Here is a 13,299-nt window from a genome sequence, read left to right as displayed (position 1 = left end):
TTATATACTTATTGTAAGATTTTTTTTGTCAGTGAAATGTCAACTCATCGGTGATATAGACATAACTTTTATATTTAGATATTAGAGGTAGATTTTTGTAGTTTTTAAAACAAAGTAGACGATTTCAATGAAAAAATTAAATGTAATAATGCTTTTATTTGGAAAATTGGACTATTTTTTTTAAAATATAGTTCATAACATATTTTTCATGAATATTACATATATGAGAGATAATTAGACATATAAAATTGCTGTTATTAGAGTCTATTCGTTTCTTAATTTACTAGTTAAAAGTAACGTGAATGATTTTTATTTTGTTTAAAAAGGTTGAAGACAAATATGTGTTAGTTGAGAGGTAATTAAGTCTGAAATGTTTTATCAATAACTCTGCTTTTATTAAAATAGCCCATAGTTTTTGAGTTAATTACACTTTTACCACCACTAGGCGCGAGGAATTACTTCTATAAATAGTGGGCAAGGCGTACCAATACCAGGCTTGGAGAAGCAACTCCAAATCTTCTTCTTCGGTCTCTTCTTTCTCTACATTTCTAGTCTCTCCTTTTCAATCTAAACTGAACCGATAATTTCGGCTTCAAATCCAAGAAACAAAGAGGAAAATGGTCGGAGCCTCCCACAGTACCGGCGGAATCGCTGCCAAATCTGACAAAACTGCGACTATCAAGTTTCTTTGCAGTTATGGAGGCAAGATTCTTCCTCGTTATCCTGATGGAAAACTCCGTTATATTGGTGGTGAAACTCGTGTCCTTGCCGTCGATCGTTCCATTCCTTTCTCTGGTTAGCATCAATCTCTTTTCCTGCTTAATTTGTCGTTATCCGTACACTAATTTCGCGAATGTTTCGGTTGAATGTTGTAATTTATTAGGTTGAAGTTGATTGTGTTAATTTAAGTTTTGATATGGATTTTCTAGAGTGAGATTTATGATTGTATCTGGTTACAGAACTGTTGTTGAAGCTGGGACAATTGTGTGGAACGTGTGTGAGTCTTCGTTGTCAATTGCCTTCTGAGGATCTGGATGCTTTGGTATCAATAACCTCCGATGAGGACCTAGCGAATCTCATCGAAGAATACGATCGAGCAGCCTCGCCGCCGTCTTTTTTGAAGATCAGAGCGTTCCTTTCACTGCCTAAATCCGTGAAAAAAAATCCTCTCTCTAGTTCGTCGGCCTCTTCATCATCGTCGTCCTCAAAACCTTCATCTCCAATAACTGCTATATCCTCTCCAAGGATCTCAACGCAGGTTCCTGACTATTGCGTCCATCAGATCCCAACGCCAGTGAGGTTTTCGTACCGCTGGAAGAAGTCTCAATCAAAGGTTCCTCACTGCTCGTATCATCTTCAAGGGAACCCTAGCCACATCTACCTCATCCACAATGGCAATCACTGGCAATAACACCAACTAGATTGAGGGAAATCAAAGCAAACATAAATTTAAGATAAAACGAAATAGAAAAAAGGAAATTCCAAGCAACAAAAAGGTTGTATGATGTAAGGAGATTGTATATGTCGCTAAGGATTAGTTTTTGATCCATTAGCCATTAATGAAATTCGGTCCTATTTCGTTTTGCAGCCGTAGCTATTGTGATGGTGAGTTTCTTCGTCGAAATATCAGAATCCATTCCCATCTTGCATTACAGCTTCCATTTCCATTAGGTCCGTCCATCACACGTTTTTCCTCTCCGCCAGTAAGAGTTTAGCAAATTCCACTCATGGAGTATCCGTAGTTTTAGGTCTGATTGTTGCATTACAGCTTGTGCATAACACGCAATTTTTACTCTGGCACAAATGGCTTCATTATTGGTTCTTATTTCCTTCACTCTTTTGAAAACCTTAGTTTTAATAACTTTTACACATTCGTTTTTTAAAATAGGATTATGAATGTTGTATGGTGGATTCCAGTTTCCATTGTCTTTGATTAAATGATGGATTATATAGTCTTTTTTATTGGATGTCTATCTTACAAATCTGATTTTGCAGGATTTAAGAGACGATTCCATTGGACCAACCTAAAAGTTCGAGACGACAAGGAACTACAGCTGCACTTCAGCAATTGGATGTAAGATCTCCATCCTTGCCTAACTAAAATGATCATTGAAATATGCGTGTGTGTTGCGTGTTTATAACTGTTGGTTTCTTTTAGGTCTTCTAACATTAGTTCAATTAGTCTTACATCACTGATCTTTGCTGTAGGCTATATTTGTATATATAATTTAATATGTCAGATCATGTAATCTAAAATTCATGTGTTATTTCAACTTTACCCTTAGGCTTAACTTGTTGGATCAAACAATGAATTAAATGTATGGGCACTTGTTCACTGATGTTTAGCTCCTTTAAGGCCCTATAGCATAGTCCTAACCCCTCAATTGTCGGTTCTTTTAATCCTCTTACACTTGTTTATATCACCACTTCAACGTTACATCGTTTTCTTGATGAAAAGTTCACAAGTCCTGTTCAAGGCGACATAAATTTTATATTTGAAATATGAAGGTCCAGGAAAATGAAGGCATATATTGTTTATATTTGAATTCTATCATTAACTTCATAACATGTTAGGTACATGTGGAGATAATCTGCTATTGTCAGAAACAGAGATCTCTTCGGCCAATTTGCTCTGTTTTCTGTAGCAAGAGTTTCTTTCACAATTCACAGGTATTCCTCTATTCTTTCCCTCTCATTTTTAATGAAATAAGACAAGATCATACTCTGGGAAGTTTTGGGTGGAAGAACATTTAAAATTAAAGACCTCAAATCTGGTAGTATTAGGAGCAAGTTGCAGCCTATGGAGATTGGTTTGTTTCTGTATTTGGAGATTGGATCCATTCCCTGAACTTGAAAATTTGAGGAAAAGTCCAAAAGTGGACAGCAAGGACTATGGTTGAGAATGCATTTGGGACCATATTGAGATCAGTTTTTTGACAAAGAAGGACAAAGGATAGGGCCCATTCATAGCATCAAGGATAAGACTTGTGGGTTACACTACAATATCTAAATTGTCACCAACAGGGAAACCCTTAGAAACCAAGACAAATGAAAGGCACCAGACATATGTTTCATTTCATCTAAAATTTTACAAGAAACGAAATCATAATCTTATGAGGACCAGTAAAAGAAACAGTTAACTAATTCATTTCTCACCATACGTGATATGATGAGGTCCAGTCCACAACTATAGTGGAAATTTATCCCATTTCTAAATATATTTTTTTCATTTCATCTAAAATGACCCATAAAAGAAAAAAAATCATTTGATTTTAGTGACCATTTGATTTTTGATTTTTGGAGATTTAATTAATGAATCACACTTCATCACCCTATAATTTTTTTTGTTTTATAATCATAGTCAAAATTTGAATCTTAAAGTTTTGTTGGGTAGTCATCTGTTTTTTGTTTTTCTTTTTAAAAATTTACCGGACACTTCTTCGGTTGTTGTCTACTTTTCTATATCATTTGATAAAAAGAAAATAGCTTTTAAAAATTGTTAGTAGAATTTGGGTAAGAATTTAACTTTTATTCAAGAAAGATACAAATCATAGTTGAAAAAAATATAGATGAAATAGATTTAATTCATCTAATTGTCTAGTTTTGAATTTTTTTTTTAATTGGCTGCTAACGAAAGATGCCAAGTTACATGTTATTGTACGAAAAAGAATAATTTGAAAAAACAAAGAACTACAGAAACAAAATGGTTATAGGGATTTAAGTAAGAAAAGAAAAAAAAATTGCTATCATGTGTACTTGTGAAGGTTTTTAATTATTTTTTTCTTAAGAAGCAGAGGCTACTGTCGATTATATTGGGTCAAAAGTCATTCGAGAAAATAGAAAAAAAAAAGGGAAAAAATGGACGATGTCATAAATAACAAAATACAAAATTCGTCAAAGTCTTCCTACTCCATTTTAAAATTGTGTTGTATATTGTAAAAGTTTTTTTTTTCTTTTTAAAAATTTTTAAAAAAGAAACAAGGAATTTATTTTTCTTAGAGAAAAAGATAAAAGTAGTATGACATATATGTGGTCCATGTATTCATACCTTTTTATAATTAGAATGAAATAAATTAGAAAAAAGAAAAAGTAAAAGAGGAGGCCATGTGCTCACATACAAATATATAAAGTAAGTACTCGAGTTTGATTCCATAATTATTTAGGTCCTATTTGATTTTTCTTTTTCTCATTTCCTTCTTTTTAGTAAAAAGTTGAACTTTTAGCTCAGTTTTTAAAAAGGAAACCATTTATTTTTTTGCTATTTTCTTCACCATAGAATTTTTGTACAGAATATTGTAAATTTAATAGTTGTTTCGTTGAATTCTTTTACCAAAATACATTGGCTTTCTTTATTTTTATCTATTAAAAATGTAATTGATTGATAGACATTCAAAATGATTTAGGAAATAAAAAACGAAAAGGAAATGAGTGCTTATCCTTAAATGTATTTTTTAAATTATAAAAAGATTTTTTTTCCTTTTTTATTTTAGGAAATGGCTTCGTTTGTCGTATGCATTTTTTTTAGTTTGTCAGTTACTAATTTCACTAATCTGATTATACAACGAATCCCTAAATTAAAAATAGCAAAAGAGAACATTATTCCCATCTTTATTTGTTAGAATAAGATGATTTGCTTTATTTTATGTTATCTTTGAAATATCTTTTTTCTTAGCTGTTTTTATCTTTTGTATGTTTTTCTATTTGATAAAAAATTCAAGATAATTTAAATCAAGATCATGTTAATCCAATTCTCATCTCTAATATATCTTTTTAAATGAACTAATTATTTTAAATCCTTATTTTTTAATTATTTAATATAATGTTGGTGGGTGTGGTTCTAATTATATTATTTTCGTTAACAGTTGCATCATCACATATTATATTGTTTAATTTGCTTCTTCCGCCATTTTTTCGACCCATAATAGTTGTAGTTGATGAAAGTTTTCCTTTGTCTTTAATTTCGGATTATAAGAACCACAAAAGCGTGAGTCATCAATTTCAATAACTAGTTTTAGATTACTAGAAGGATAACACTTAGGTTCATCTTCTATATCATCTATATTTGTGTATCTCCTCTCATAACTCACAAGAAAAAATATTTTAGAAAAAAAGACAAAATATATCACATCGAACATTTTGATGATATGCACTTAAGAGAGGCATAAGCGCAAAAGAATGCTGTTTCTTTCCCATCAAAGAGTAAATTGCAAGACGCCAGCTATAAATTGTCCTGTTTTGCCTGGTCATTTTATTCTTCAGTAAAAACTTATGAGCTTCCACTGTGTATATATGTTCTTACACGTTTTCTCTTGAGAAAACAAAACTTGGACTAGTATAGTTTTTGAAAGCCAAAAGTAGCATTCTTTCGGGCCACTATGAGCTTAAAGCTTTTAAAGATTTGAGTCATCTGACTAAATGGGTGGACCGTAATGATAGAAGTTAGATGAAATGACATATCATCTTAAGGGGTTGGAATTATTCCTGTCATGTTTCGTGCAGAATAGAAATGGCATCCACCATCTACATAGATTTGGTGATGAGGTGAAATTATGTTAGTGGCATCACATCACCTAATCCAAATATCTTTCATCACTTTAAACTCTGAAGGGACACTATTTTATTCTGGACCAAAAATTAACCAGGAGTTCATGCTCATGTATCATCGTTTACTTCGCTAAATTTAGACTGGTTTGTGGCCTTTTAAATTTTCACCAATTGTTAGCAAGGTTGGATTCATTTAAGGTCCTAAGGGGTACACACTCACACATATATATACTTCAGGCTCCCTCAGCTAATTGCCATAATATAAACATTGTTGGTTAGTCCAATGGTAATCTATCTTTCAATTCTCTCTAGATTTAGGTTCAAGTTTCACTCTTTACAATATTTTTTACTTTTATATAAAACCCATCAACAAAACTTTTGGATATGCTACTGTCCAAATCAACCGAATCATCTAATTTAATATGCTGCTTGAATCCAGTCAAAGATTATCGTTATCCTCTAGACAATTTAGAGTATAGGTGAACTATGGAAAGCACATCCAACCATCAATTACCTTATAGCAGCTAATCAAGATAGTTTCCTTGAATATGATATTGAAAATATATGTATTGGGAGAAAAATACTTGGATTCACCTTGGGTTACACTCTATCTAGCTGTTTCACTGTAGTCTGTTAGGTGAAAAACTAATCTTTTTTGCTTTTTCTTAAATAATTATTGGAATTTTTTCTGTTGATAGTTGGGGTGAACTACGAACAACACTTCCTAAAAATGAGAGGAAAATGATGTGGCTGTCATGGATTGGAAAATTAGATTTGGATTAACTAAACAAGATAAGCTTTAGCAAAAAAAGAAAAAAAAGACTTTCTGACGTATTATAGCTTTCATCTCTGAGGTGATCTAAAATTCTATTATTAAGATTAGCTCTCTTCTAAGTCTAGAAATTATACTTTTACCGAGGTTATTATTCAAATAATTAATTTTGTTTATTAGATAAGGATATGCAAAATATCAGTTTTATGAGCTATTTAGAAACGTGATCATCCCATTCAAGATCAAAATTCCTACACATAATAAACAGTTGCCCGTTTGTTTGTTTGAGTTCCTACAAGGGAAAAGAGTTGCCATCTTGTTGAGTAAGTTTATCGTTGGTTCTGTGAGAATTTAGGTACCCGTTAATCGTTATGACCATCTACACAAGATTGATTTTCAGATGGAATAGTTGTGCGTACAAATGCTACATTCCAGTACCAAGTATTGCTTAGATAATTAAGAATTTCATCACTCAATCAGATATCATTTTTTATTCAAGTCAATCTCGTATGTCTTGATTGAACAAACTTAGCTGAAGATTTTCTAACAGTTCTATCTCCAAGGGTCATCATAGGATAAATTATGATTATGTGTGCAATATATTGTTTGTGGATGAGATAATTAGATGGACACTTGGATTAACAATTATATGCCTTCGGCCCTTTTCCGATTGTACTATTATCTGATGCCTAAGTCTGTTTATTGGACTTGAGGCCCATCGATGATTAATATAGCGTCTTGTCGAGTACCAATTCTCATGCCATATTTGGAAAACTTGTCAAGATGGATTCAATGCCATCATGACCAACGCAGTGTTTACAGGCAATATTATTTTCTTTGACCTTATATGATGTTTGTAAACATTATATTGAGTACTGAATGTTACCTTTTTGGATGAGAAACATCGGACGTTTGTTTTCGGTTCATCTGTGTCTTTTGTGTTTCATAAAGAATTATATAGTTGCAGGCTCGTGAGTCGTGGCTCCTAACAAGTTAGTTAATCGCTACTTGGACACGAAAGCCTAATTGATCAACAAGAATGATATTTAGGCTACACAAGGTAACCACTCCATTTTTTCATTTTTAATTTCAAAGAACTAGACTTACCTCTAAATTTATTGTTTTTTTTATTTGCTTGTCAGACCAAATCATGTTTTGAAAACTATATATACATTTAAATTTCTTTTTTTAAAAAGAAAAAATAGTTCTCTTACTAAGAAAGATGCAAACAATTGTAAGAAAATTAAGGGAAAATATGTATAATGTCTGAAATTTCAAAACCAAAAATCAAACCATTATCAAATGGTACTTTAGTAATAATTATCACCATATGTTCATATAATGTGATGAGACTGACTGTTTTTAACTCTCTTTATGTTAATTATTTGATTTGGTTGCTAGATTCTATTTTTCACTTAAAAGTATTTCTCTATCATATATCTTTTACCTTCTTGAATGTAGGTCCCAATAATTTCCCTATTATTTCACTTTTTCTCAACCCACGCTACAAGTTATCTCAACTTATATTTTTGCTAACTTTGCTATTTGTCACCTAACTTATTTTCTCTATGATTTTATGAATCTATCTATTCTAATATAAATATATATATATATATTATGGTAAGTTCAAAATTAGAAAATTATTGTAAATTTGATAAACAAAATAATTATTCAGTAGTTTAAAGAAATTGAAAACGATACCGTACCTTGTTTTTTCCGCAAAGGTTTACCCATGTTTTGCTCTGATATCCTAAAAAAGAGTAACAAATCAATCAACTCTTCTTGTTTTGCTATTTAATGAAAGAAAAATCAATAATAGAAAAAGAAAGGTGGAAAATTAACTTGTCGAGGCGTGTCCAAACAAGGTGATCAGTCCACTTTGCACTAATTTGAAAAAATATTGTGCTAAAACAAAATTGATCATGAGAAATAATTAAATAATTATGCAAATATTTAATTTCAATCCCTAAAAATGTCGCAATGGACATTTAATAGAGACATTAGATTACGACTCAACGAAGACTTGGAATTATTCAATTGTTTTTATTTTACTAAGTCATCAATGATGGCTCCCTTAATGAAAACGTAAACCAGGACTGCTTTGCCAATAAAAAAACGATTACTCAGACAGCAATCCGTAATTTGATTAACTATATATATTTTTTTAAATCATTTCAAACAATATGCCTTTTATAATCTTAACATTCCACTTTAGTTTAAACCTGCTGCATAAAGTTACTTCAGTTGTACAATAGAATATAAGTTTTTCATTGATGAAATAGCTTCTAAATTAGACTTGATATAAATTCAAACATTTAAAATTCTAGGGGAAAAAAGGAATCAATTTAACACAAAAAAAACTATATAAACATAGAGGGTTATTCACGGTTTGATAGAAAATTTTCAACATAGATTAACGGTCAGGATCATAATAAATTTACAATACCTAAATGTTGAATTTTCAAAAAATGGAGCATAAGTATTTGAAAATCAAAATCAAAATGGCACATAGGATGTGAATCATGCGATCACCCTCGGGCAATTCAATGGAAATGATCACTTGAGCATATAGTCTTTTTACATCCTAAATTCCTAATGACTATTTTATTAATATCCAAAGTCAGAGGATAAGTTCTTACAACCTTGGTTAGAAGATCAAATTTTCACTTCATGTCACAAAATTAAAAAATAAAATTGATAACAATAATAAAGTTTTGATTTGATTTTCTTATGTATTATTAACATTTTATGACTCAGTCCGGTGATGTCAATATTAGTGATACTAGTGAATGTTGAAAGATGCTTAATATAAACTATTTAACTTAACATCTAGTGAAGTGCAAAATTTAGAGAAGAAAAAGCACACAGGGAAGTTAAGATTCTTTTTCTTTTTTTTTTTGAAAGTTTTGTTTTATTTATTAAATGTGTATTAAGTTTGACATTGATAAATTTTAACTCTATAGTAACGAATCAAATCAAATTATCAAATTTGGGTCGGATCGGTTTCGAAGGAAAATCAATCCGATCCAATTCAATTACATCCCCTAGTAAAAGGTGGGATAGTAGAGTACATCTTAAAATAAACATGATATCTCTATCCAGCAATGCACAGAAACATATTCAAAATATATCCACAAACTAAGATGTAACATTTTAGTATGATGCACAAAGACAGTGACGGATCTAAAAAGTTTATGGAGAGTGGGCTTCGAGTTGTAATTTAGGAAAAAAAATAAAAATGTATAAGCACATTTACTACATACCAATATTAAATATTAATTAGTTTTTTTTATACACATTATACAAAGACGATAAAGTTAAAGGAGATTCGACCTCCTAGGCTTATACTAAATTGGCTGGTGCACAAAGATAGGAACAATATTGAATACGCTCTAGTGTTTACCAAATCTAAAGTATAAAGTCAAGGAGTGGAGATTATTCTGAGGCCGGGGACAGAAATACATTCTCCAATCTCAGCACATGTATATGTATATATACATACATATATGTGGAATTTATATATATATATATTTGTGTGCATATATATTTATTTATCTGTGTGTTTTTATTTATAAAAAGCAAAAGAAAAAAAAAGGAGAATATTCCTACGTGAGGAACCTGATCCTGTGAATCCTTGCCTTGTTTTTTTGTGGGATGCGAAATGGGATAGAAGGGCGGGAACGGAGAGAGGAAATTTGCGGGAATTCTCACCTTGTCCCGTGAACCTCTCTACTTACCAACAATCAATTCTCCAATATTGATGAAGCAAAAAAAAATATATAGATATAGTAAAATATAGTCCTAAATTTTGGGTTGACCGATAATAAACTATGTCTACCTAGAAAACTCTATCCCAAGAAGTTGAAGCAGATTTTGCTATATTTTCTTTAAAATGGGTGTTATATATACTTTTTTAGTCCTGCCCAGCTACTTATTGCAATTCCCCTATTTTTTAAGAAAATCATTGTCAACGGTCAAACTCATTGTTCCTACAGACGATACGTTTCCATGTCCGAATGGCTGACCATGGCAGCCCCGCTTGTTTTCATCTCTTCATAATATTATCCTATACGCTTGCCTGTCTCTTGCGCTCTCACAGTTCATTACAGCACTTTTTTTCTTCTTCGAAATGGATTCAGAAGCGGGTTCCATTTTCGAACACTTCCCTATTCTATGCTATGTTCTATCCCAACTAGATCCTATTCCCGGTAAATCCAGCCCCCAACTTCCTTTCGAAACCAAAGAATCGGTGCTGGCCAAGTTGTCACATCTCAACAATCCCAAAGTATTGGCCTCCATCATTCAAGTCATTCCCAACAACCTCACCCACACTCTGTCAGCCCTCATTTCACTCGGTCCACGCCCTGATTCCTCCGCTGTTGCCGCCGCTTGTGACAGGATAATTGAAATCCAATCCACACTTCAAAAAAATCTTCAGGAAATCGAGGACGAAGCCGGTCACGGTGGGTTTGAGGCTGAGGATCGCGTTGAGAGAGAGAAGAAGCTGAGAAGGGCGGCGGAAAAGGAAACAGAAATATATAAGGCGGTGGCTCGGTTGGAGGAGATGCACGAAGGTTATGAGAAGCAGTTAATTGCTGTGCAGGATCGTGTGGTTGAGGTTTATGAATCGGCGGTTGCGGAGTTGGACAAGGGGACGAACTTGGACGTGAATGAGGAAGTTATTAGAATTTTGAAAGAGGCTGCGAGTGGAGTGGTGGAGAAAGTCGACCTTTTTGGGCAACAAATCAGGTTTCTTCCTGAGGAGTTTGGGAAACTTCGACGGTTGATTGACCTTAATCTATCTCATAATCAGTTGGAGGTAATTTTCGTCTTCTACCTTTATTTTTTTAATGGATTCACTGGATGGACGAGAGAAAATTAAATTTGACAAAATATATACAAGTATCTCCATAATTTCTTCCGAAATTGACGGTATTTTTGTGTATGGTGGACAGGTTCTTCCTGATTCAATTGCTGGGCTTCAGAAACTCCAGCGCCTAGACATTTCTTCGAACTTATTGGAATCACTTCCTGATTCTATAGGGGTATTGATTAATTTGAAGGTCGTCATTGTATCAGGGAACAAGCTGAAAGTGCTTCCCGAAACCATTACTGGTTGCAGGTATCTAAATCCCGAAGCACATGGAAAATATAAATATAATGTTGATTCCTTGTGCTGTGAGTTTTGAAGATTTGATTACATGGTTTCTTTTTTTACTGTAGTTCGTTGGTGGAGTTGGATGCAAGTTTCAACAATCTCCAAGGTTTACCAATAAACATCGGATATGGATTGGTCAATCTTGAAAGACTATCAATACAGCTTAACAAAATATGTTACTTTCCTACATCGATTTGTCAACTTAGATCTTTAAAATATTTTGATGCACATTTCAATCAACTCCATGCCTTACCTCCAGCCATAGGAAGGTTAACGAGTCTCGAGGTGTTGAACCTTAGTGGTAATTTCAACAACTTGACTGAGGTTCCTGAATCCATGAGTGATCTATGCAACCTAAAGGAGTTAGATCTTAGTGACAACCAAATCAAAGCTCTTCCAGATAGATTTGGGAGGCTAGAAAAACTATTGAGGCTGAATATGGATCAAAATCCACTGGTGATACCTCCAATGGAAATTGTTGACAAAGGAGCCCAAGCGGTGAAAGATTTCATGGACATGAGATGGGCTGATTTAGTTGCAGAAAAACAGAAGAGCATGCATGAGGCAAACATGGCTGAAAAACAAAGTGGATGGCTAACATGGGGATCCTCGATGTTGGCTAATGTAACTTCTGGGGTTGTACAAACTATTTCTGATTACACAGGAGGAAGAAACGAAAATCCTAAGGACCCATGGTTGTATCAACAGTTGTGAGTGGAGGATCGTTATGGTGTTCTTATCAACCTGGATTTTGTAAGAAGCTTTGTCTATATTTGGATGTATAATATAATATGCATTACATGATATAATAAACTATTTCTAAATACTCAATCTGGAATCATAAATCATACACTCGAAATGGAAAAACAAGTTTAAAAAAGTGAAATAGAATAGTTTAAAAAGTGCAGATTCATGACACTTTCTAAACTAAAACAATATTGTTTTTTGTTCAATAAACGGAATAAAACAGTTTCAGAAGTCTTTTTAAACAAAATTTACATTTCATTTATTGTAGTTTTGACAAACTTTTTAGTAGAGAGGCTTTCCTTTTTATTCAAAATAAGTAATAACATAGTTACATATAGAAATTACAATAACATTAATTGTAATACGCTATAGAATTAGAGCATTTAAAATTATTTTAGAAGGGGATAACAAAAACTATTTCAAAAACGTTATTCTAACCAAGCCACTAGCTTAATTTTAAAGCAAAAAACAGATGAAAACAGAAAGTAAACTCTATTACTAAACAGACCAAAAGATTAGCTTTCTGTGATTAAGAATAACGATAAATTAGTTAAACTAAAATAGTAAAATACATGTGAGGTTTCAAAAGCCTCCTATTTGAGCATACGTACCTTTGTCCCTGCAGAGAGTATATAATCCCAAGCCTTCCGCCATGGATAATCCTACAAGAGATAACAGGAACATTTCCTTTTGTGAGTTGGTGCTCTGACGGACAAGAAGCGGTAGATTAAAATATGTTTTTCGTGCTTGTAATTCTAATTATTTTTTAAAAGGTGATTTAAGTTTTCCGTAAGCAAAAGTTAATTGAAAGTAAACTATAGTATTAACCCGACGTACCTTTATTCCTCTGTGAGCAGAAGCTAAGCCTTTCACCACCGTGGAATATCTTTTCATGTTTTCGGGACTTGAAATTCTAGTTTCATCTTAGAAAAACTTCGACCAAAAAAATTGCAATCCATCAATTTTTTTCTTGAACAAAAAAACTAGTTACAATTTAATGAAAAATGATATGAGTGAATTAATAGTTGATTATATGAATTAAATAGTTCGATCACATAAAAATATTGACATGTGATAT

The 13,299-nt window shown here is 32.5% G+C and overlaps 2 protein-coding genes across 5 annotated transcripts; both read left to right on the top strand.

Moving 5' to 3' along the window:
- Positions 1-484: 484 nt before the first annotated feature.
- Positions 485-1,800, top strand: LOC101222057. Its single transcript, XM_031886214.1, has 3 exons — positions 485-795; positions 960-1,496; positions 1,589-1,800. The coding sequence occupies exons 1-2, from the start codon at positions 618-620 to the stop codon at positions 1,409-1,411; spliced, it is 630 nt and encodes a 209-aa protein (XP_031742074.1). The 5' UTR covers positions 485-617; the 3' UTR covers positions 1,412-1,496; positions 1,589-1,800.
- LOC101221821 (plant intracellular Ras-group-related LRR protein 3) lies at positions 1,445-12,305 on the top strand. 4 transcript variants are annotated; one of them, XM_031886212.1, is made up of 6 exons: positions 1,445-1,671; positions 1,996-2,074; positions 2,575-2,670; positions 7,284-11,135; positions 11,272-11,438; positions 11,540-12,305. In XM_031886212.1, the coding sequence occupies exons 4-6, from the start codon at positions 10,446-10,448 to the stop codon at positions 12,186-12,188; spliced, it is 1,506 nt and encodes a 501-aa protein (XP_031742072.1). In that variant the 5' UTR covers positions 1,445-1,671; positions 1,996-2,074; positions 2,575-2,670; positions 7,284-10,445; the 3' UTR covers positions 12,189-12,305. The 4 variants fall into 4 exon arrangements, with proteins under 4 accessions (XP_031742072.1, XP_031742073.1, XP_031742071.1 ...); XM_031886213.1 differs by having other exon boundaries at positions 7,278-11,135; XM_031886211.1 differs by having other exon boundaries at positions 1,445-1,605; positions 2,575-11,135.
- Positions 12,306-13,299: the final 994 nt, after the last annotated feature.

The sequence above is a fragment of the Cucumis sativus genome, chromosome 5 (assembly GCF_000004075.3).
Source record: "Cucumis sativus cultivar 9930 chromosome 5, Cucumber_9930_V3, whole genome shotgun sequence".
Classification (NCBI taxonomy): Eukaryota; Viridiplantae; Streptophyta; class Magnoliopsida; order Cucurbitales; family Cucurbitaceae; genus Cucumis; species Cucumis sativus.
This window is presented reverse-complemented; position numbering and strand designations above follow the sequence as displayed.

Coding starts and splice junctions, on each gene's coding strand:
- LOC101222057 (XM_031886214.1), top strand. CDS start 618: ATGGTCGGAGCCTCCCACAGTACCGGCGGAATCGCTGCCAAATCTGAC. Junction 796..959: donor TCGTTCCATTCCTTTCTCTG/GTTAGCATCAAT, acceptor ATCTGGTTACAG/AACTGTTGTTGAAGCTGGGA.
- LOC101221821 (XM_031886211.1), top strand. CDS start 10,446: ATGGATTCAGAAGCGGGTTCCATTTTCGAACACTTCCCTATTCTATGC. Junction 11,136..11,271: donor TATCTCATAATCAGTTGGAG/GTAATTTTCGTC, acceptor TATGGTGGACAG/GTTCTTCCTGATTCAATTGC. Junction 11,439..11,539: donor GAAACCATTACTGGTTGCAG/GTATCTAAATCC, acceptor TTTTTACTGTAG/TTCGTTGGTGGAGTTGGATG.